Below are 23,592 nucleotides of genomic sequence, written 5' to 3'. Positions count from 1 at the left end.
TGTAGTTTTGCTTTTACTGAGTTACTAATATGGAGACCAAAAGATGGAGGAAATTAGCCTATGACTATGTGATTAAAATATACCACCAATAATGTATTTGTTGCTCTGCTGGGGGAATGTGAAAAGGAGAATGGGCGAATCCAAGAATGAGCATTTCATAAGTGGCAAAACTCACCACCCACTTACAAAATATAAAAGCTTATGTTGAAAGATTACATACAGAACATCAACTTCTACAAACATTTTCTAAGAGGAAAGAGACTATAAATATTTAAAGACTACATTACCGTTTGCCAGCTGTTAGTAAGGAATGCTTGGCATTAAAAGGTACACTGAACGTTAATGCAATAACGGTGGAGTAAATTGACCATGGACAATCAATGGTTACCTGGAGAAAAGAAATAAAATTCTTATTCATAGTATACATTTACACAATGGCTTTATTTTCCAATTCCAAATATTCAAACACTTCTCAGAAACTCTCTCTTGACCAGTCAAACCTAATGCACCCAAAAGGGAGGGGAAAAATTGATTTTAATCAAACAACTAAGCTTGGTAAGGTGGAAAAAGGATTGTGCGTGCGCGCGCTTACAGCTTGGTGTCTCCCTGACCTCAACCCCTTAGCTGACTTATCCATGGGATCTGCTTCTTCAGAGTACTCTCTTCAAGGACTGACAAATATCAAGTGAGAACAATGCTGCCACCAGTGGCATCTTACTGCAATAACCACATAGTAATTTATTTTGAAACTGACAAAATCTAGGAGAACAAACCTATTAATTTCATAACATAACATAAGGGATGATGGATCTGCATTCTGAACTTCAGCACAGAGCTTCAAAAAAAGTTCCTCCTGAACTGAATGTAGATTTTCCCTTAATGTGTAGACACACTAAGTGAAATAACTTTTCATACATGCATATATGTTCACATGCTTTATGAACCCCACCGCCCTAGTTTCCAAAACCAACCAATCTGCAGTCTCTTTTAACGATAGCTAAGCACGTGAGAAGTAAGAGCCCCAGTACATTGTGCAGACAATTTCAGTTATAAATACAAGGCAATAAAAATCAGTAACATGGGATAGAGCTCTCAAATTAAGTCCCAGCTGTATAAGGAAGTAGTGTTACTGGTTTAATCGGAACATTCCTTTCCTCTTAATACTTAAGCAGTCTACCAGAATGGTGCAGGGATATTATACAGATAGAAATTATATCTTTCTGATGGATCAGAAGAGAGGCTTTGATTACTAGAGTCATTAAAGATCCCATGGTACTTAAAACAAAAGTAGGGATGATAACTAGGTCCTGTTGGTCAAATTCCAACTTGGGTTGTTGGCACAGAATCTCAAACCTCAGAGAAGGCTAGTATTTGGTGAAGGGAGACTCATCCACCTATAAAGCACTGTGTATTTTTGTACATACTTTAAGTATTCTGTACGTGTACATTTACATCTATTTTATACATTCTGAAGTGCTTTCATATCTTTTAAGCTAGAAGGTGTTCTGTGCAAGTAGGTTATTCTCACCCATATTTTGGTCAATTTAAGCACTTGTGGTCAAACTAACTTTTTTTGTCATCTTACCTTTTGGTCAACTGTAGCCATGCAGTTGTCCATTTTCTGCTTCTCTTTGCTTTTCCTGTGCAGTTCTTTATTTACCAGATTTTCACTTTCCACTGAAGCTGTTGGGGTTGATGGCAAATAGATAACTTCTAGGTCAAATTCAATCACGTGATATGCAGGAGCCACTGGCAGGGTGATGCTTGTGATCTTTTCAGAAGACTGGATCAGTAATGATGATTCTGAGACTTCTTCTACAATTGTGTAGAATATGAAGTAATTTTAGAAATATTCCTCCCTTCCACAACCTCCATTTTTCATCTCTAGTTATCAAGTCATGAGATCATTTACTGAAAGACTAGAAATGCCTTCTTCCATCAAGAAGGAGCCCTAAAGGCTTGGTACCTATAGTGTCTATAACCCACACCTCCCTGTCAGTGAGGACTGCAGCCATAGGACTCATTGTAGAACTCCAAGAACTCTGCACTGGCTTCTTTGATGAAGTCTCTGGCTACAAATACATTATGAAGCTTAGTCTGGCAGAGCCCTCCTAGTGTAGAGACAGTCTTCACTGACAGAACTAGCTTTTCTGTCCATGTAGGAACATCACCTCCCTGAATGGTGTTAGCTACATCAACAGAAACATTCTTCCATCAAGATGGCTGTGTCTATACCTGGCATTTGTCAGCATAGCCATGTTGGTCAGGCATGTGGGTTTTTTCACATCCCTACCAATGTAGCTATGCCAACATAACTTTCAGTGTAGATCAAAGTCAAAGACCCCACACCATGAATAACCTTACCTTTCATTATTTCCACTAGTGTTTCCCTAATTCTTCTTGAAGGGCTACTGGCTACCTTCCTTGGTAGTCCATTCCAATATTCAAGAAAATTCTTGACAGAGCAATTTAATGACTAATCTGAATCTTATCAATGTTGCTTCAGTCCTCAGCTGCCCCATTACCCAATCCTTTTTTCACCACTAGTCCTTGTGACTCCTCACAGCCTCTTACTTCATTCCTTTCATCTTACACAAGCTGCATTACTGATAACACAAGACTATGTACTGATAATGAGGATTTAACCAGCATTAGTGACATATCTTAAAAAATTCCATACAGGATGCCTACATTTACCCTATTTTTAATCTCTCTTTATCCAACTGTTGAGTCTTTGCTTCTTGCTTTTACATATAACCTGAAGGAGAGGGGTGAGATGCACTAGCAGAGCTTTGGAAGAAGCTGGGATATGACCTGCTTAAATGAAACATTGCCTAGAGAAAGGCAAATAATTCTTCAAATTTCCTGAGCACTAACCATTGCTTCATAAAAACATCCTAGCTGCTTAATAATTATTACATAATTTTGCTATGGTACAAAGCCTCTGTACAGGTAATGTCTCACAATGGCAACACAAAATAGTCTAATTCACTCAAATCCTCTAATAATCCTCAACTATTCCTTCCTTCCTATGCTGATCTGTCCATAAAAAGCAGTATTGCCAGGACTAATCTGGTTGACTGAAAGTTCATACTATTTTGCCTCAAGAATTTGACCAAATGCAATGAGAACTTGACCATGGATTCATATGTGCAGGAGGCTTAAGTAGTCAGCTCTCTCTTATACAAAATATGCAAATTCAAAGCTAGACAGAGTGGTGCAGAAAACCCTGTAACTGGATTTCATTCCAGGTCCTATAAGTTGTTCCCATGATCTCCTTCCCTGCAATAGGTGAAAGTGTTGCTAAGGTTTCCTTTGTTGTGTGGTGCCACTTGCAAATATACTAAGTTGATTTAAAAGTTGCTAGTGAAGGGCCCACAGACAGTAAATTAATCTTTCCCAGAATATATCTATTATCTGTTATTGAGATAAGACATATACTTGAAATACCTAAGACTAACTGGTCACATGTACAGTTTCCAGAACAGTTGTAGAAAAAAGCCAGGACTTCCCGAAGCTTTTATGCTCTGAAATGGTGAGTTGCCAGTTTCTAATTGATAGTTACTGACAACAACAATGGTGTCAAATGTTCTAACATCTTATAGACCACTTTGCTGCTATGCAATAATATTTACGTCATGCTTATAGGATTTCTGCATTTTCACAGACTGGTAAGAGATAATTGATTTGGCTATGCTGCTTACCCTTGGTATTGGAATAGATCAGTGCTTTGCTCTCTGGATGGTACAGGAAAGGCATGTCATCAGCATTACTGAGCTGCAGAGTATCTCCATTCTTCATGGTATAATGGCCAGTAGTCACTGTGAACTTCACCCTCTGAGGGATACCAGCCAAAAGGCTGTCTGAAGAAAAAGAAAGCAAACAGTGACAGTGTATTCCAGCACTCTAGTTATTAAATGGTTAAAATTAGCTGCTAATGTTTGCTAGGAGTTTACAAATAAACATTCACAGCTCATTTTTCAGGCAAGTACATCTTAACATCAACTGGAAAATTTTGCTTTCTGGTGCTCAATTATGGAGTGGTTTTCTAAGAAATTGGGAGAGTTCCAGCCACTTAATTCTGGGCAATTTTCACTGTTTCCCTTCAGCTGAAGTCAAAGCATTCTCAACCAATAAGGTGCAGCTGTGGAATAAGCTTCCAGAGGCAGGCAGACTAATTCAAAGTCTGAGCACCTTTATAATTCTTTGAGACAGTTTTCCCATGTTAACCAGAATGATACGGAATACATGAAGGTGTAGGAAGAAGGGGGAAAATGTGTGTTATAGAGATATAGCCTAAACAGAGCCTCTTCTACTAAGGAAGGGGAGAAAGTAGAAGATTTCATGAAGCCTAGGGGACCTCACTGGTAAAATCTAATTTACCAGAAACGTTCTTAAACATGGTGACTGATTCCACTGAATTCAATCTAAGAACTTTCTATAGAAAGAGAATCACTAAAGGAAAGACTCCTATTGATTTTAAAGGAAGTTAGATCAGAGCCTGTTTGGTAGGTGAGAGTGTAAAGGGATTTTGCTAAATTACCAAAGTCAATACAGTGTCACAGAACAACTAGTAAGAAATTCACAATGGTGCAGTCACATCACTATCTATTCTTCCCATCAACATGTCTAGTGATGCAAGATCAAACCCCACTTGATCCTTCAAAAGGATACAGACATATATATGCACTCCAACTAAGCCAGATTCTGAAATTCACAATCAAATACTAGTTGTCATGTCACTTGACAAGTGGGACTGATAGTGTTCAGACTCACTAAAGCCTAAAGACTCTCATATGTTCTCAACAGAAGTAGTTTTAAAAGGAAGCTGCAAAAGACAACAGAGCAAAGTAACTTGTTTTAGATGAAATGAGAAGTAAGAAACATATCATGTAGTGAGAAAGTAACATGGACAATCAACACATTCTTCGTGTTACAAGTTCACCTACCAGTCAATGGCTCCACTTTTAGTTGGGGCTCCTGAGAGTACACATCATACTGCACAACTGGATAAATGTGAGGAAGGACAAAGTGCACTTTACCCACTGACGTGCACAGCTGCCTGAGAGTATATGTCCCAGGTTCTTTGGCCTTTGAAAAATAAAAAAATGAAACTGAAGAGTGGATTTTCAACCTAGAAATTATTTTTTACATTTCTCAAGAAAAACCGTTTGTTTTCTCCACTGAACTGCTGACAAAGGAAGGACAAATACATGTTTCAGCTCATTTCTAACTGGTATGCTTTTATCTGTACAACTAGGTGAATAAAAATAACTAAGAGGGGAAAAAAGAAATTCATGAAATTGCTCAAGTGCTCCAAATGCAATTTTCATAACTGTCTAGCAAAAATGTTTACCCCAAAGGACCCCACCAAATAAGGGGTGGGGGGGAGGGGCGGGACAACAGGAATGTTGTCCATTTGATTCAAGAACAAAGTGCTGTCAATTCAAATACTCTGTTACCCAAAGTACCTAGCATAGCAACCCACTCTGATTATTTATATTTCATACATATATACTTGAAGTGACGGCTACATACATTAAAATATAATGAATATGATCATCTATGATATTATGGACTTTACCAGGTAGTCACAAGCAGCAGAGTGCTTATTTGGCTAGCATTCATAAAACCCTACACTGTGCAAGGCATATTCTTCAATCAGTATAAGCCTATGATGTTTTCACACTCTCTTTCATATTGTGCGGACACCTATTAATTAATATATTTTAATCTCAAACTCTCCATCAACATGAGAAGGCTAGTTATGATAGGATAGTACCATTATAAAAAATAAAATGGTACACCTGTAGGTGTGCTTCCAGAAGATGCATCAGTTCTATCCCTGGTGAAGGATAATGTGTTAGTCACTGCTGATAAACAAGATTTGAGGTTTGGAAGTGGTTCCCCCACCCCGTTTTGTCACTTCTTACTGCACAGCACTGAAAGTGCTACAAATCTTTATTAATGTCATAGGCTGCTCTCACAGCAGAATTAGAATTTTTTGGACGCTGGAAATGAACTTTAGTTTTAATCAAACTAGCAGTTATAATCAACTGAACAAAAAACTGCTATTTATCCTCTTAAAAGCACTGAGGACATAAGAACACCCAAACAGCATCATGCTAACAAGGAAAACACTGGCCACTCAGATCTACAGTATTTTGAATTTTTCACCCAGGTAGAGCAGGTTTTCTAAAAAAATCCTCCTAATTTTCTTGAGAATAATGTACAGATTTGTGTTGTGTGCGCCATATCACATCTGATGTGGAATTAACCCATAATACACAAATCTCATGCAGCCTGAACCATTTCGTTTTTGTCTGAGTGAACACTCAAATTCAAAATGTTTCAGTTGTAAGTTAGTGGTACTGCACCTGCCCCCAGATTATAACCCTAAAGCCTCACCATTTGAGTGTTTTCTCACCACTGTTTCCATCTTGTAAACAGACAAAAGCATTAGTGCACATTATGCGCTGATGTCATGGGAGATTTCATGTAAGGTACACTTAAGCAATTTTTAGGAGTCATAAGAGAGGGGAATACAGATCCAAAGAACCCCAAAAATATTTTCTGACTTGCTATAAAACTTTAGAGTTAATACATTTAAAGGAGGTCAGTTTGGAACACTGCTGAGAGAGAGACACTGCTGCACATTTAATATGAAGCAAGTTCTATGCTCGATTTAAAAAACCTACAAACAAAGCAGAGTGCACATACATCCCATATGGACAGGAGGGTTCTTTTCCCTTTATTGTTCCCTCAGTGAAATTGTTAGGATGGCCTACACTTAAAATTTTGATTGGCATAGCTATGTTGCTTCCCAACTGACATAACTGAGCTGACCTAAGCCTCAGTGTAGACGCAGCTCAGTAGACAGAAGAATGCTTCCATCAACCTAGCTACCACAGCTGAGAGATGGATTACCTACAACGATGGAAGGCTCCACAGGAAGTGCCTACGCTATGGCACTACAGCAGTACAGCTATGCTTAGCGTAGACATGGCCTTCATCCTACACAAGTAGAAGTTTCTATAATCCCTTTTTTTAATCCTATGTCCTGTTAAATAATGTAACAAATGTGAAGTCATCATCCTACAGTAGTGCACTCAATTTTTTTTTTGTTTTTAAACATACCAACACCAATTAATATATTTTTAAGGAAAATATCACCAAGTGATATCTAAGTTACTTGATGCTGTCAAAGTTCTAGAAATTAGAACTCTGTTCTTAGCAGAAAAGGATAAGCGCTGGATGCACCACTCAGAATGAAGGAATCTAACAGCACAATTTCCTCTCTTGCTGTTCCTTCACTACAGGAAGAGATTTGAAAAAAAGGAGAATTAGGAAGTCAACTCACCCTCCTTCTGTATTGGCCACCAGAAATGTACATAGTATGAGATATAAAGAATAGTTCAAGTGTGAATTGTATCTTCATTTATATTCCATCCTTCTGCTTCCAGAGTTTAGCAGATTGCTTCCTCACTTATGAAGCCAAAAACACTGTACACACCAATCCCTTACAGCCTTCTCCCAGTCAGGTTCTTCAGACTTAGATCCAATTTTATAAGAAACTACATCTGCAGCCACATGGCCCTCTGAAATCTCCAAATCGCATTGCACTGCCTCTATTACTAGATATGGGTTGTCTGAGTGGTATGTAACAGTCACTGACTCACAGGAGGTATTAAAAACCTACAAATTAGACCAGTAGGTAGTGCACAGATCCCATGGTTGCCAGCTCTCAGTTCAAGCACCTGCTGCACCAATGTGAACTTACATCTCCAGCAGATAAGTGCTACTCATACAGGCTCACAGTGCCAGCCTGCCCCTGTATGAGCACATTTCTGTCTAGTGCTTGCTCTCTTAATGCTGCAGACTGAAAAATGAAAGCACAGACTGCACTTAGCCTGTAGGCTAAATAGAAAAGTTACATGTTGAGATGGTGACAGACAATGAAAGAAGGGGATGGAAAGTGAAAAATTAATTTGACTCTCAGGAGAAGTGGAGTAATACATACAGGTCATTATGAGAACACTGCAAAAAGTTCAATGACCAGCACTGTTAAATCTCCAATTTTTAAAATAATCTATAGTTCTGCATAAGGTTGCAAAGTTAAGTACTAAAACATTAGGAAATGCCAGAATTAATTCAATGTATTGTGAGGCAGTGTATAATCACATACTGTTTTATTCACAGGACCATTGCCTCACTCAGTATACAGGACAGGCAGAGCTCAGGAAATGAGGCAAAAATTCAATATTTGTTTTTATAGTCAATGCATTGCTTTATTTACTGCACACCATCCAGACACTGTACTGAATACAGAATTATTCATTTCCTTGTGGTTTATCTACAGTGTGCTCATCACTGTAGTATCAAAGTTTAAAGAACACCCCTCTCTGGAGGTCTGAAGCCTTTTTTATTTATATATATCTATATCTATAGATATAGATAAATATATATATATAGATAGATATAGATATATATAACATACAGACAGGGAACTGAAGCATAAGACAATTAAGGCAAATAATTTTTGCAAAAGGCTGCATTCCAAAATACCTGTTTTTCAGAATATTTTAAATGCTATGTAGACATACCAAATTATTCTTCACAATACCCTGTCAGGCTGGTCAATAACTATTATCCTCCTTTACAGGTGGGGACACTAAAAACTTCAAAGTGATTTGCCTAAAGCCACACAGCAAATCAGTGGCAGAGGCAGGAGATCCTGAGTTCTAATCCTAACTCCCAACCCCATTCACTCATTCCTTCAGTCCAGAATGCCTTACTGCTAAAGGTACAAAGTGTCACAGCTCTCAGGTTACGTCTACATTGCAATTAAAAAATGGTGGCTATCCCATGCTGGCTGACTCAGGGGCTGTTTAATTGCAGTGTACATGCAAATAACAGCCTTGCAAGCCCGAGTCAGCTGGCATGGGCCAGCTGCCGTTTTTTTTTAATGGCAGTATATATACCCTCAGTGATTTCAGTTGCAATTGAATACTTAGCACTTCTGAAAATCAGGCCCCAGAGATCTCAGGGTGGGCACCCAGAAAATAAAGGACACAGAAGTAGTGACCATCTTTAAAAATTTTGGTTTAAAGTGCCTTGCCCAGCATCCTATATAAAAAAAAAAAAAAATCTGTGGCAGAGGCAGGAATACAACCAGTTTTCCTGGCAGCATTCAATTGGCTTAACTAGAGCCATCCCTTGGGTAGGGCAAATTAGGGCAACTACTCTGGGCCTCGCGAGCCAGTGTGATTGGCCAGTATGGTCAGTCCCAGAAGAGACAAATCAGTCACTTCTGCCCTGGGCCCCGCACCTCTCTAGGGACAGCCCTGGGCTTAACTATAGATACATTTCTCTCTTCTTGTAGCTCTCTCCTTCAATCACGACACACCTGCTATCTTCTGCAATGAAAGAGACTGAGGTTCTTTGAGGGGGGGAAAAGAGTATTGGTAACATAGCTAAAGACTATCATACTCACAGGAAAGAATTAAAATTACACAAGCAACCTTAATTCTGACATTTCCTAAGAGCAAGTGATTGACTTTGCAATCTTTAATATTTTTTTTTTTTTTGTATGCAATGATTACTATAGCTGCTATCACACCACACTCTGGAAGTGAGCAACCACCAACATGATTATGTATTCCTACAGCTAAATTTGGCTGATACTGACTCTGGAAAAAAAGATTTCTTACTGTGCTCTATTACAGGTAAAAGACCTCCCCACCTGGAACCTTTCATGTATTACTCTGAGCAAGTCTGACTATGTAACAAGAGAACCTTACCTCATCTAGAACACGATGGACAATGAACATTGCAGTTTGGGACAGATGCAATACTCATCTAACAATTAGAATTCAGATAAGTGTTTTATTTTTATGAAAGTGATAACTGGATAAATAAAAATGACTTAAAACAAATTTGGTGGAATCATTCTAGTCTCCCATTTCTGCATATCAGAGAACCAACCACACACTTTAGCAGAGTTAGCAGCCTCTCTTCACAATAGGCCAAAGTCTGCAATAACAGGGGCGAGCCAGGAAGAGGTTAAGCTGCATTGGCAAAGCTGTGGCAGGGGAGCAGCACTGGATACCACTTTCCAGCACTATGCCCTTCTCTAGTCAATGCTTTTAGATCTTCTCTTTCATGAGTGCTATGCTCACTCAATTGTAAAAACATACCTGAGTTCTGAATGCTATTGTAGTGACCCCTGGTTCCAGTATAAAGTTGCTACATTTTAACATGTGAGCCCCATCCTCAAAAGTCACCCCTGAGAGCATTTCCAGAGAAGAGCTGCTCTCCGGCCTTCGCAGTAGCATGTGCACATTTTTGCAGATTATTCCTGTCGTGTTCAAAGAGTTATCTGAAGGGCTCCTTTCGTACATTTCATATAACTCCAGTGCTGGCAAGTTATTTCTTGACAAAGGGAAGCCTGCAACTTCATTTGAGAAGCTGATAATACCGTTGGAAGTTTTGTGTTTAGTGAGCCATTCAGCTGTTTTCCGGTAATTATTTTTCTCAATGCTGAAGTGGACACTGATGGCAATCTGATCCACTTTGACTGGGATGGGCATTTGGCTCAGCAAAGTCAGCTCAATAGACAACGTTCCACCCACATGGATAACAGCATTTGGAGGGTCAAAATGTAGAGTTTTCAGCTGTGCAAAGGAATGTATAGACAGTACAACCTTTTGACCTGGAAGTACAGACAAGAACAAGGTATATTATTCCACTCTGCTTTTGGTAATGAAGATTAGCCTTTACAGCAATCTTTTTTTTTAAAAAGTTTAGAAATTTTAAAAACTATGTTCCCCCCCAATCCCAAAGTGAAAAAACAATATCATCATCTTCTTAAGCTAAACAGAGTAAAAAATTAAATTCTTGATGATGCCTAAAATCAAACATATTTTAAAGTTACAACTTTAGTTCTGCCTCAAATACAATTATTGTAGTGAGAAAATCTGACAAAAGAACCATTTGCGTCAATAGTTTTTAAGCTATATAGTACACCTACACTGCAAAACAAACCCAAAACCAAAAAAAACACTCCACACCCACGGCAATGAGTACGAGTCTCAACTGATTCAGGCTTGCTATACAGGACTAAAAATAGCAGTACAGACATTCCCACTTGGGCTGGAGCCCAGGCTCTGGAATCCAGTGAGGAGAGTGGATCTCAGAGCGCCTTTTTTGGCGGGGGAGTGGGGGGGAAGAGACAGCGTAGATGTACCCATAGCAAGATCTGTTATTCATTCAACCTGTTCAGAATCACTTACTAGTGTAGCAAAAGTTTTACAATCTAAGCAGCACAGTATCATAAGACTAATGCTGAGCTATTATTCTTTATGCTCCTGTACACCTGAACAGTTAATTTAGCATGATAGAACAAATAATCCAGAGGACATACCACTGGACCAAATGTAAACTCATGACAGTTGTGATCAGAGTGGTGCCTGGAGTCAGTATCTGCACCAGGTCAGGTTCCCCTCACTCTTACATCATTGCTAGATGTCAGAAAACAACAGTGACAGACACTTAAAAATTTTTAACTAGAAAGCTGGCCAAGCATGACACATGAATGGTATTTCCAAGGTTTCTTCACTGTTGTAATCTAAGCAGAACATCAAGAAATATGCACATAAAGATGAGCAGTATATCTTCAGAAGAAATTGCGGCAAAGTGTGCTCGGAGTTTAAATCATAGTAAATGCTTCTGAGGACAAAGTACAGGCTGGAGTAGAGAGGAGAAAAATCAAATATTTATCAAGGCAGCCAAAAGAAAAAGCCATTAGCCAGAGGGGAGCACAAGGCTGACACTAGAGAAGGCAGGACAACAGTCCTCAGAGCATGATTTCAGAGCTACAGGGAGTAGGATCCAGAGGCAGAAAGGTAAATCAGGGAGTGTAAGATGGTCAGAGATGAACTGTGAGCTACCTTCGTAGAGGCAACAAGGAAGTAGAAAGGTGAGGAAAAACAGAAAAACTAAAGAACCTTTCCGGTATTCAAACTGAACATGTTAATTAGTGCATCACACATTATTGCCAATAATGCATGAACTAAGAAGGGCTTCCAAGAGTGTCTCTCAGCCTAATACCATTACAAAAAGTGGACAGACCAGAATTTAGATAGTTATTATGGGTTATAAAACTAAAAGAAACATACATTATAGTAAAGAATTCTCTGCATGACAGTACAACAAACCTGCAAAAAAGCCAGGAAATTCAGAGTTACAGATCCTATCAGGCCCTATCCTCTACTCACAGAGCTGCACCTAATTCCATAGAAGCAAAAACTGAGGGCTCAAAACTTAACATTCTTAAAACAGTTATAAAATCCCAAAGAACTGGGAACCATCTTGTATACAAAAATGTAATAACAAGTAACATCTCCAGTGACTCCAGAGCACCCAACCTTTGGGTTTGTCTATACTACAGTTACAACATGGTTCTAATTTGTGGTATAGACAGAACCTCTCTCTGATGGACCGCAACCTTTTTGTGGTGGAGAGGCTTGTGTGGGCTAAAGACCCTCAGAGCTGTCATCCGGAGTTTTTATACTCCTGGTAGGTCCCCCTTGGCGAGCAGGTCTGAGGTGAGACTCCTGACTAACAGTGGTCCAAACTTCAAAAGACCCCCCCACAGTGGATCGCGTGAACATAGAGGACCTTCCAGTACTCTGCAGCTGTGAAGGCGGATGAGGCCCCTAGTTGTCCTGGATCTCCTTGCCACGGGGTCAGGGTTTTCCTCCTGTCAAGTTTCGTGTGGTTACTGCCTGTGCACTGGTTTCCCCAGGTTAAAAGATTTCACACTTAGGCCACTGCCAAAGGGTTCACACCTGCACAAAGTCCTGTGGCAATGGACGAGTGGTGGGGAAGACAGGGACAGTGATCTCTGGGAGTCTTTAGTCACAAATCTGCATGGAGGCAGCAGCCGTGTTATGGTCATTTTGTGCTTGGTTGAGACAGAAGTGCATTTCCGCGGCAGCAGCTGTTACTGATCAGACCTTTTCAGGATCCCCTCTGATCACACTAATGGGGAGGGGGCTAGAAAAGGTGCCCCAAACATAGGCTGTCTCACACTGTTCCGACTGGATGGTCATATCCAGCGGGATCACTCAACTCTGTGGCTGAAACAAGAGATACAAACAATGAATTTTGCCACCTGGAAGTCCGCACCCTTATGGGCTCTCAGAGCAGTGAATACGCCGAAAGAAGAACCGCCATAATTGCCAGAGAACTGGCAAGACTCAACACTGACATTGCAGCTCTGTGAGACCGGCTGGGCCAATGAGGACCAATTAAAAGCAGATGGAGATGGCTACACTTTCTTTTGGAAAGGAAAGCCACCTGAAAAGAGAAACATTCACAGGATTGGTTTTGCCATGAAAAATAAGATCGCCAATCAGCTTTTGGAGCTTCCCGTGGGGATCAATGAGTGTCTCATGACTCTTTGGCTCAAGCCTAGTAACAACCAATATGCCACGGTCATCAGCACATAAGCCCCAACACTCTATGCTGAGGAAGACAATAAGGAGCTCTTTTATTGAACTCCTGATGCAGTCCTCACAACCACACCTAATGCCCAAAAACTCATCCTCCTGGGAGATTTTGATGCCAGAATTGGACAGGAGTCCCATCTCTAGAAAGGTCCAATAGGCAAAGAAGGGGTGGGAAATGTAAACCCCAATGGCATTCTCTTTCTCAGCAAATGTGTGGAGCATGACCTCTTCATCACAAATACTATCTTTAGGCAGAGTAACAAATTTAAGATCACGTGGAAACATCCTCAGTCCAAACACTGGCACCTCCTTGACTATGTTATAGTCAGATCCCGAGACTATACCAATGTCTGTATAACACAAGCTATGAGAGGTGCCGATCATTGTTGGCTAGACCATCGATTAATGAGATCAGTCATGTACCTGCAGCTTGTTCCACCACACCACAAACACCCAAAGACTAAACAAATGTGGTACAACATCAAAGCACTTCAAGACCAAGTCAGCCACGAGACGTTCCAGCAACATCTGTTTGAGAAACTCTCTAGCCTGTCTGACATAATTGACATTCAAGAGCACTGGGATCAACTTAAAAACACCATTCACGATGCATGTGCTGAAACCATCAAACATTCCACTCATCAGCACCAAGACAGGTTTGACGAAAATGAGGAAATCCTAGCATTAATTCAACAGAAAAAGAAATGCATTTTGCAAAATGATTCCTCTAACAAAACGAAAACATGAGGACTATCTGCTTAAAGCCAAAGTAGTCTGCATGACATCAAAACAAGTGGTGGCAAGAGAAGGCCTCTGAGATCCAGGATTTTGTAGACCATGATGACATGAGAAGCTTCTTTCAAAGCAACAAAAGCTATATATGGGCCAAGCTCCAAAGGCCCAACCCACTTACGTTCTCAGGGTGGCTCCACCCTCCATAAGGACAAGGCAGCTATTAAACAACACTAGAAAGAGCACTTTGAGAGCCTACTAATCCACAGGCCAACCGTCTCCGAAGACACCGAGTTTATTCCACAATGCCCAGCAACAGAACACCTTGTTGATCCCCCATCTTTTGAGAAAGTCTGGCATGCCATCACTCAGACAAAAAAAAAAAAAATCACAAGGCTCCAGGTCCAGATGGCATCCCAGCTGAGGTTTTTAAAGCAGGTGGAACAATGCTCCAGCACAAACTTTGCCAACTCAACAAAATCTAGACCTGCGAAGACATTCCACCTGACTTTAACAATGCTAATTTGTTACAATATTCAAGAAAGGCGACAGAACTTTGTGTGGGAACTACAGAGGTATTGCTTTCCTCTCCATCACAGGGAATATTCTTGCCCAGATCCTACTAAGCTTCCTTCTCCCCCTTGCCAAGGAACTCCTCTCTGAATCACAGTGGGGCTTCAGGCCACCCCAAGGCACAACTGACATGACCTTCGTGGCACAATAGATTCAGGAGAAGTGCAGAGAGAAACACCAGTTCATGCAGAGAGCAACACCAGCAATGTTCATGGCATTCATCGACCTAACCAAGGCCTTTGACTCTATCAATAGTGATGCCCCATGGAAGGTGCTATGTAAGTTTGGCTGTCCACAGAAATTCATTTCTATAATCAGACTACTCCATGATGGGATGACTGCCACCATTTTGTGCAACGACTCAGAGACCGAACCATTCACCATTTGCACCGTGTCAAGCATGGCTGTGTCACTGTTCCAACACTCTACTTCATTTACCTTGCTGTGATCCTGATTCTCATTCGTGACTGCCATCCTAATGGAATCAGGATTGAGTATTGAATGGATGGCCAACTCCTCAATCTTCAGTATCTCCAAACAAAATCTAAGATCACGAGAATTGGCATCACTGACCTACTGTATGCAGATGATTGTATCATTCTTGCATACACACAGGCTGACCTGCAAAGCACCCTAAATCTTTTTGCAGATGCCTATCACAGCCTGAGTCTGTCTCTCAACAACAGAACACCAAGGTACTTTACCAGCCCTTACCAGCACAAACTACTCTTCATACTCCACAAATCACCATCAGTGGAGAACCCCTGGAAAAAGTGGACCATTTTCCGTACCTTGGCAGCCACCTCTCCCAAACAGCCAGCACCAACTCAGAAATTGAATACAGCATCCGTTGTGCCAGCACAACTTTTGGAAGACTACTCAAACAAGTCTTCAATGATAGGGATCTACAAACAGGTACCAAGATCTTGGTTGACAAGACAGTTGTCATCCCCACTCTTCTCTATGGATGCGAGACCTATGTAACCTACAGATGTCGTCTCAAGCAAATGGAGTGGTTCCAGTAGCACTGCCTCAGGAGGATTCTCAGGATCAGCTGGGAAGACAGAGGTACTAACATCAGCGTTCTCTCTGTAGCCAACATTAGTAGTATAGAAACGCAGGTCAAACACCAAATCCACTGGGCTGGCCGCTGTGTACGTATGCCTTATACTTGCCTCCCGAAACAAGAACTCTTCTCTCAGTTAAGTCAGGGAAGAAGGGCTCACAGAGCGTAGCAGAAGTGTTTCAAATACATACTGAAAGTACATCTTAAAAAGGGAGGCATCAACCCAACAAACTGGGAGGACTTAGTGTGGAACAGAACATAGCGACGCCACACCATACACCAAGTCACAGCTCACTTTGAGAACGGATGTGCTCATGAGACAGAGAAGCGATAAAGGAGGAAAGAAAGGGAACAACACTCCAGCCAACAACTATGTCTCCTCCAAGATTACACCTGTCACTTCTGTGGCAAAACCTGCAGGGCAAGAATTGGGCTCCTCAGCCACTTAAAAACTCACCAATGAACCCCCTTGGTAGACATCATCCTTGTATTGAGGGATAGCCGAAGAAGACAAAAGACAGAACCTAACTATGTTGCAACCAAACAAAAAGCCATTGGGCATTAGCAGAGTTAAAGAACGCTTAGGTCACATCTACATGCAACTATTGATTAAAGCAACTGGGACCATGTTACCACCAGACAGTTTCATACTGCTTTCTGCCCTCCTGGGGGCAAACTTGTGCAGGAGCATGTGTGACTACTGAAACAAGCTGAAACTAAGAGGATGAGAACGTGAACAAGAAATAATATGCAGAAAAAGAAAGGGATATATATCAATAGACCACAAAAGGCAGGAAACATTTGAAAAAACAAAGACCTTACCACATGGGCAAACTTCATAGCTATAATTCAGTACCAGTGGAACTTCAGTAGCTGAAGCAGTGCTAGGAGTTGTCCCGAAGGGCTCGGGGAGGGGAGGGCGCAGACAACACTGTGGTAAAAATGCCTGGGCTTTGTCTGCACTACATCTTACATCACTAACACCAATGCTCCAGCAGCAAATTATAGATACAAGATATGTTAGTGTAGATGCAGCCATAAGAAAAAAACAGGACTATTATAGTAGAACTGGAGGGAAAAAAATCACTCAAAAGTACCCCCAAAACATACACAAACATATCCCTAAAAACTTTTGAGGGGCTTGAGGTGAGAGAGGTGGAAAAAGATCCTGATTTGTCAGATAAAAGTGAAATTAAATCAAATTAAATAATTGAATACATGTGGGATTGTGGTCCAGAAATTACACACAGAGCAGTGAGCTCTGACCAGAAAGACTTGCTATCTCCTTTTGAAAAGAAAGGTTAAAGATCAGATCAGCTGAAATACTATGGTCAAATATTTAAATCTAGTCTCACCTTTGCCCTCTGTTTGCTGGTTGGCAAAGTTTAAAATTTCTTGGCAGAAGTGCTGGCGCTCATCTTTTGTTAAGTGATCATCACTGGCTAAAAGACTGCTTGTTTGAAGATAGCTGACACACCACGTTAAGGAACTGAGGGGAAAGGACTACAATCCATTTCAGAAACACTTTGGTGGGGAAAAAATGTGATTAATTTTTGTGTTACTGCTTTTCTACCCTCCAGATACTGGATAAGCTGCTTTAGCATCAACAGAAATTCCCACTAGAAGATAAAGCAATGGAAGGGTTCATCATCACTAAAGCCCATTACAGAAGCATCTTTTTATTTTACTGCAGATTATCTAATAAAAAGTTATCCACCCCACTTACTAGATTTTGCTATATAAACGTATTACTGACTGGAGGAAAATTCACTTGCTCTTTACTAACCACAGATAAATGAACTGCATGGCCAAAATATTGATGCATTACATTACACTGTGATAAAAATTAAATTTTAAATAAGCTCTAGCATTTGATTAAATTCTAATTTATTGGTGTGTACCATACATTTAGTGCACAGAACTCCGCTCTGGGAAGCTGCCAAATGTGATAGCAGCACTTACCATAACTAATCATAAGAAAGGGATTTATATTCTCTTGGAGTACTGGGGGTACGAGGACTTGCTGCAGTACAATATTCACTAAGACTACATCATTAGCTCAACAGCATTTTTTGTAAGAGCACATTTTGAAACATACAGAATAAAAATGTCAAAAGTGCCCAAGTGACTTGGGAGCCTAGGGCCCATTATTAGAGGAGACTTAGGCAGTTAGGGCCCTAAATCTAACTGAAAATCAGTTGGACTTAGCCTCCAGTATGTTAATGTGTAGGTAGAAACTGTGCATAGTGTGATGTTTATTGGACCAAAAATAAGTATCATCATACAAACTTTAGGACCAACATACCCTTGTCTACAAGCACCAAAAGAAAATGTTTACACTAGATTTGTTAGTCTAATATAATGCATCACATGATCTATGCTTTGTTAACTCTGTCACAAGGACTCAGATGTTGAAATACAAAACAGGCAAACATAAGAACAACCTGTATAAAGAGATCAAAGACATTGAATGGACTGTAGAAAAGTCAACAACAGCTTAATCTCATTGGCTGCTGACTGGACTCTCTAGCCTCACATCCAACATATTTAGATCAGAAAATATGCATGTCAACAGCACTCCAATCTGAATTTTCCAGGTTTCTTTATTTTAGAAGATACTTTTCAATTTGCCCAAGGTGTTTCTGACATTCTGCTAACTGCTTTCTTGTATGCATGATAAGCAATGCCCAGCCCTCAGCAAGGTAAGTTTTTAGCGCCCTTTGAAGATAGACCTCTGCCTTCTGTGGACTCTTCTTTCTCCTGGAAAATAAAGAATAAATAGTTTGCAACAGAATGCCATGGACACAAACTGCTAGCAAGTTAACAAAACTGAAAAAGCAGCCACTTTTGAGATATATGCATTGAATATGCACTTGACAAAGTATTGAAATGGAAGGTCATGCTATTAATTTTGCCAAAACCGTATATCGGGGGATTGCTTATGCATATCAGCCAAGGCCAAAAGTTGACTTTTAGTTAGAAATACTACACAGTGACTACACAAAGCATTCAAACACAAATCTGTCTTGGAAAACATAGGAACCAAAGTCAAAGTTCTCCCCCCGCCAGCCCATTGGGGTTCATTAGTGTGATGCAGCTGTCTCATTTTTATAATTAAAAACACACTTATTCAACAAGTTTTAAGTATACTAAAACAGAAGGAAAAAAAAAAGGAGGAGATAGACCATTTAATTACAAAATAGTTCTACATGATCCCTATCCCATGTCTCATGATCCCTATCTCACGATCCCTATCTCATGTCAAAACCTGAGTGAATTCATGACCCTCATATAATGGCTGGAAGGTCTGATTAACTATGATGGATCAACAAGAGAAACAAGTTCCAGCAGAACAGGGACCAAACCAAAAAATACCGCCCTACTCTGAAACGATTTGAAAAGTACAATGGGAAGCATTAATGAAATCTCTTCAGCAGAGCTTTAGTTTACCTTCCAGTGTAATTTAATGTTGTGCATATTGCAAATTAATAATAAAAACCCATATTACACATATAATATGTGTTGGAAATTACATTAAGCTAAAAAGCTTTCAGGCATGGTTTCTAGAGTAGGTGCAAGGGATATGGCTATCAGCCAGTTAATAAAAATAAAAAGGAAGGAGGGCTCAGAGCCAGAAGTTCACTACTAACTGTTTATTCAGCACATCTGGATAGTTATCTTTATTGTTTTCTCGCTCCACACACCCTCCCCCCCAAAAAAGGGAGGGAATAACCTAACCACTGTTTTAGAGGCCTTTGATATTAAATCCAGCAGCATAAATTTATTCTATAGTTTGTTATTTGGGTTGTAAATTGTTGCATCCATTTTCTGTGTAGTTCTTAACTATGGAACTCATTGTCCTCCTGGGCACAGCAGAGCCTAGGATGATTTTTCCCAGTTGAAGAATGTAGGATGGCTAGCAGTCGGATTGCTTGATTATTATTTTGGGTATCGTGGTTTGGCATGAGAGATTATTGGTGTCTCTCGTTTTTTGTATTATGTATTTTATTGCTGAAAGAAAACCTATTTAGAATACTTGTATTAATCATACCTGGACTATTAAAAATATTCTATTGTTAAATGCACCTTTCAGAATACAGTGAATTTCCCTTACGGACTGTGTCCAAGCTTTTCAAACACTATGGTATTTTTAGAAGACTTTTTAAAAATTCATTTACATATAAAATTCTGCCAAGTCCTTTCCAACAAGTTTAGCCGAGCGAATTCTTCCAATATTTGTGTACATTTCAATGGTGGCATGGGACAAATCCTGTTTAAAGGTAAAGAAACAAGAATTTAACAAGTGCAAAACATGAAACAGAAAAGAATTCATTCTTGAGCCAAAAACCCCAATGAAAAGTTCAAAGTGAACATAATTATATGCTGATTTTCATATAGGATTTTGTTTAGCAGTTGCACACAGATACTTCACAAGGGAAATGCCACACAATTATGCTAGTTTATTTGAAGGCACAATCATCATCTTAAAATAAAAATGTCTTGAAACAAGTTATCAATTACTACTACAACTGAAAGAAATTGGAAAAGGATTTTTTTTTGGATGGGTCGGGGTGGGGGGCAGATTTTCTACACCTGGTAACACTTTGCCCCTAAGTAACCATCACTGTTTCCCCTGTATAATCAGTAACCCTCTATGTTGATATTACACACAGCAAAAGAGGAAAGAAAAACATCTTTTGAAATAGGACAGTGAGAATTTAATACCACAAAAACTGATAGGGATTAAGGGCAGATGTAGTACTGAAACTACTTCTAACTCGTTTTTAAAGTGACTACATTTCTGGGTGACAGTATTCTGTTATCCTCTAGGCTAGATTTTTGTGCATCCTGTTCACATTTATCAGCTCATTACAAGTTTGTACAAAAGCCTTGTCATTTGGGTTTTTAATCAAACATTATGCAGCACTACTTGGAAATGTGTACCTGTATTGCTGGAGTGAAAGATTATATAACTAGTCCTATTTTGAAATAAATTTAATCTGAATGAGAGAGCAGGGGCGGCTCTAGGCATTTCGCCGCCCCAAGCACAGCAGGCAGGCTGTGTTTGGCGGCTTGCCTGCGGGAGGTCCGCTGGTCCTGCAGCTTCAGTGGACCTCCCACAGCTGTGCCTGCAGGAGGTCCACCAAAGCCGCGGGACCAGCAGACCTCCCGCAGGCAAGCCACCAAAGGCACCCTGCCTGCCGCCCCCGTGGCACTGACAGAGCGCCCCCCACGGCTTGCCGCCCCAAGCACGCGCTTGGCATCCTGGGGCCTGGAGCCGCCTCAGTCAACAGGTGCAATTCCCAAACAAAGAACTAAGAGTTGAAAAAATTATCTAGTTAAATAGTTTGAGGCACTCTGCTGGAAGACAAGCAACCCAGAGTTAAGGTTCTACAACCAACCCTTGAGCCCCATTCCCTGCACAGCCACAACTTGTTGGTCAGTCTCCTAAGCCCTTCGTCCCTTCCCCCAGCTAAATTTCTAATATGGCTACAGATTCCTCGCCTTCACATATACCACCACATATATCACACGTTGGCAACTCCAGCTCCTTCAGTCTCCTCATCCACTCTGGACCACGGATAACAACATTTTGTATCATTCTATCCATATCCAGGCTAGAAACACAACCCTCCCTTCCTGCTATATTCAGCAACATTTCATCGCCCACATAGTCTAAAGACAGTCTTTCCCATTCAACATTTCACAGTTAAGATCTTCCCTGTCGAGTCTCGATATACAGACTAAAACCCTGTCTTTCTCTCATTAACATCTCATGATGGTTTTACCCCACCCTACAGATGAGGTTCTCAAACTTCATTCCACGACCCCCTTCTGACAACAAAAATTACTACACAATCTCAGCAGGGGGGTACAATGCCTGAGCCCAACTAAGCCCCGCTGCCCTGAGTAGGAGGGGGAGGGTGGGTGAGAGGATCTGAAGCCCAGCCTGTAACCCCACACAGTGGGGCTTGGCCTTTGGCCCTGGGACCCAGCAAGTCTAATGCCAGCTGTGGCAACCCCATTAAAACAGTTTGAGAACCACTGAGATAGATCAAACATCTCTACATTGTCAATTGTAGATATACTGGCTATAAACACCTCAGTTACATACATACAAAAAGACAGGAGCCAACGTGTGCAGTAGATTTTACACTTGATATGAAAAAGTTTCTAAAGTTGTTGAGACTTGTTAATCTCTGTTAATTAGGACACTACAGAATCAGAGAAAGTAGCTCATGGAGTTGTAGCTCAGCATTTTCTGACTCAATTTAAAAACCCTACAACATTAAAGTGTATATGAATATTTCAAAATTTGTAAACATCCATAATTCCTAGTTTTAGTTGGAAATTTCCTTACTTTTCTAACTTTAATTAAATAGATATTATCTTGATATTGTGTAGTCAGTAAATAGAAATGCCTCATTATAAAAATATGAATCTGCTTCAATTTCAAATTATATTTATTGATGCAACTGAGGTTGGAAATATATACACTTTTACAGTATGCACTAATTACTTATTTGCATTTCTAATGCATTGAAGTTCTGTGTAGCCAGAAATGCAAAGGAATTTCACTAATGTAACTTCCAAACTCTGCAGGCATTTATTTAGATTACAATTTCTTAAATACTGCAAGATCTCAGAGATTAGAGACCTTTACAAAGTTCTCAGAAGTTCAATTCAAATTTCTGCATTGTCATTCCAAAAATTTACTAGATTACTAATTTGCATTAGTTCTTACTGAGAAATAATGTAGAACAGCAAATCTGAAGCATTTAGACCAAACCCTTTTTGAGATACTTTTACAAAATAGAAAAAAGGGCTCAATTTTCAAAGTCCCATATTTTAAAAGTGACTCATTCAATTTCCCTCAACTTCTTCGATACCAAATGTCACTGGCCTAACAGTATGTACAAGTTTCAGGCACAAAGGAGTTTTTTCATAAAGAAAAAAAATTGGGTGATGTGAAAAGTCTGACTTAATACTAAGTAGCTTACAAATATAACTATAGAATTATTCCTGTGGCTCCGTAATAGAGAAAAGGAGATACCACATTACAAACAAACAAGTTATGATTCTTTAACATACAACTAAGGTCTTGATCATTCAACAAGACATGTTATCTCCAACCCTTACAACTATGCTGAGCATCATCAGCTTCAATAGGATTAACATTATACTCAGGAAAAAAATCCCATTTAAGATCAAAGCTTAAGAAAATTTCCTGAAAAGCTGGATGCAAACATCAGACTGTTTCCTGAACAGATCTAATTTATCCATCATATGATCTAAGATCAGAAGAATATATAGTTTCTCAAAGTATGGCCAATTTTTTTTTAGAACATATGAAGTTACAAATTCATTTACATCCCCATTGTAATAGGTATTCAAGTTAAACCAAAAATTTCAAAATCTTGTGACTAATGTTAGACTCCCAACTCCATATTGTGACACTAACAGTGTACACATTTAAATGTCAGAGTATGTCTTCACTACTGGCCGGATCAGCGGGCAGCGACCGATCCAGCGGGGATCGATTTATTGCATCTAGTCTAGACACAATAAATCAACCCCCGAGTGCTCTCCCTTTGACTCCTGTACTCCAGCTTGGTGAGAGGCGCAAGCAGAGTTGACAGGGGAGCGGTAGCAGTCGACTCACCACAGTGAAGACACCACGGTAAGTCAATCTAAGTACGTCAACTTCAG

The 23,592-nt window shown here is 40.0% G+C and overlaps 1 protein-coding gene across 1 annotated transcript in view; it reads right to left on the bottom strand.

The window, feature by feature from the left end:
* Nucleotides 1-23,592, bottom strand: part of TRAPPC10 (trafficking protein particle complex subunit 10) — a 92,278-nt gene that overhangs the window by 23,552 nt on the left and 45,134 nt on the right. The window contains exons 11-18 of the mRNA XM_032801007.2: nucleotides 20,061-20,152; nucleotides 18,502-18,642; nucleotides 17,238-17,350; nucleotides 10,197-10,711; nucleotides 4,950-5,091; nucleotides 3,705-3,863; nucleotides 1,586-1,815; nucleotides 288-388 (exon numbers count right to left, since the gene is read on the bottom strand). Of these exons, the coding sequence (XP_032656898.1) occupies nucleotides 288-388; nucleotides 1,586-1,815; nucleotides 3,705-3,863; nucleotides 4,950-5,091; nucleotides 10,197-10,711; nucleotides 17,238-17,350; nucleotides 18,502-18,642; nucleotides 20,061-20,152 (1,493 nt within the window). The remainder of the gene's footprint in view (nucleotides 1-287; nucleotides 389-1,585; nucleotides 1,816-3,704; nucleotides 3,864-4,949; nucleotides 5,092-10,196; nucleotides 10,712-17,237; nucleotides 17,351-18,501; nucleotides 18,643-20,060; nucleotides 20,153-23,592) is intronic.

Source organism: Chelonoidis abingdonii, chromosome 1 (assembly GCF_003597395.2).
Source record: "Chelonoidis abingdonii isolate Lonesome George chromosome 1, CheloAbing_2.0, whole genome shotgun sequence".
NCBI lineage: Eukaryota > Metazoa > Chordata > Testudines > Testudinidae > Chelonoidis > Chelonoidis abingdonii.
Note: the sequence above shows the minus strand (reverse complement) of the source record. Positions and strands in the feature narration are given on the sequence as shown.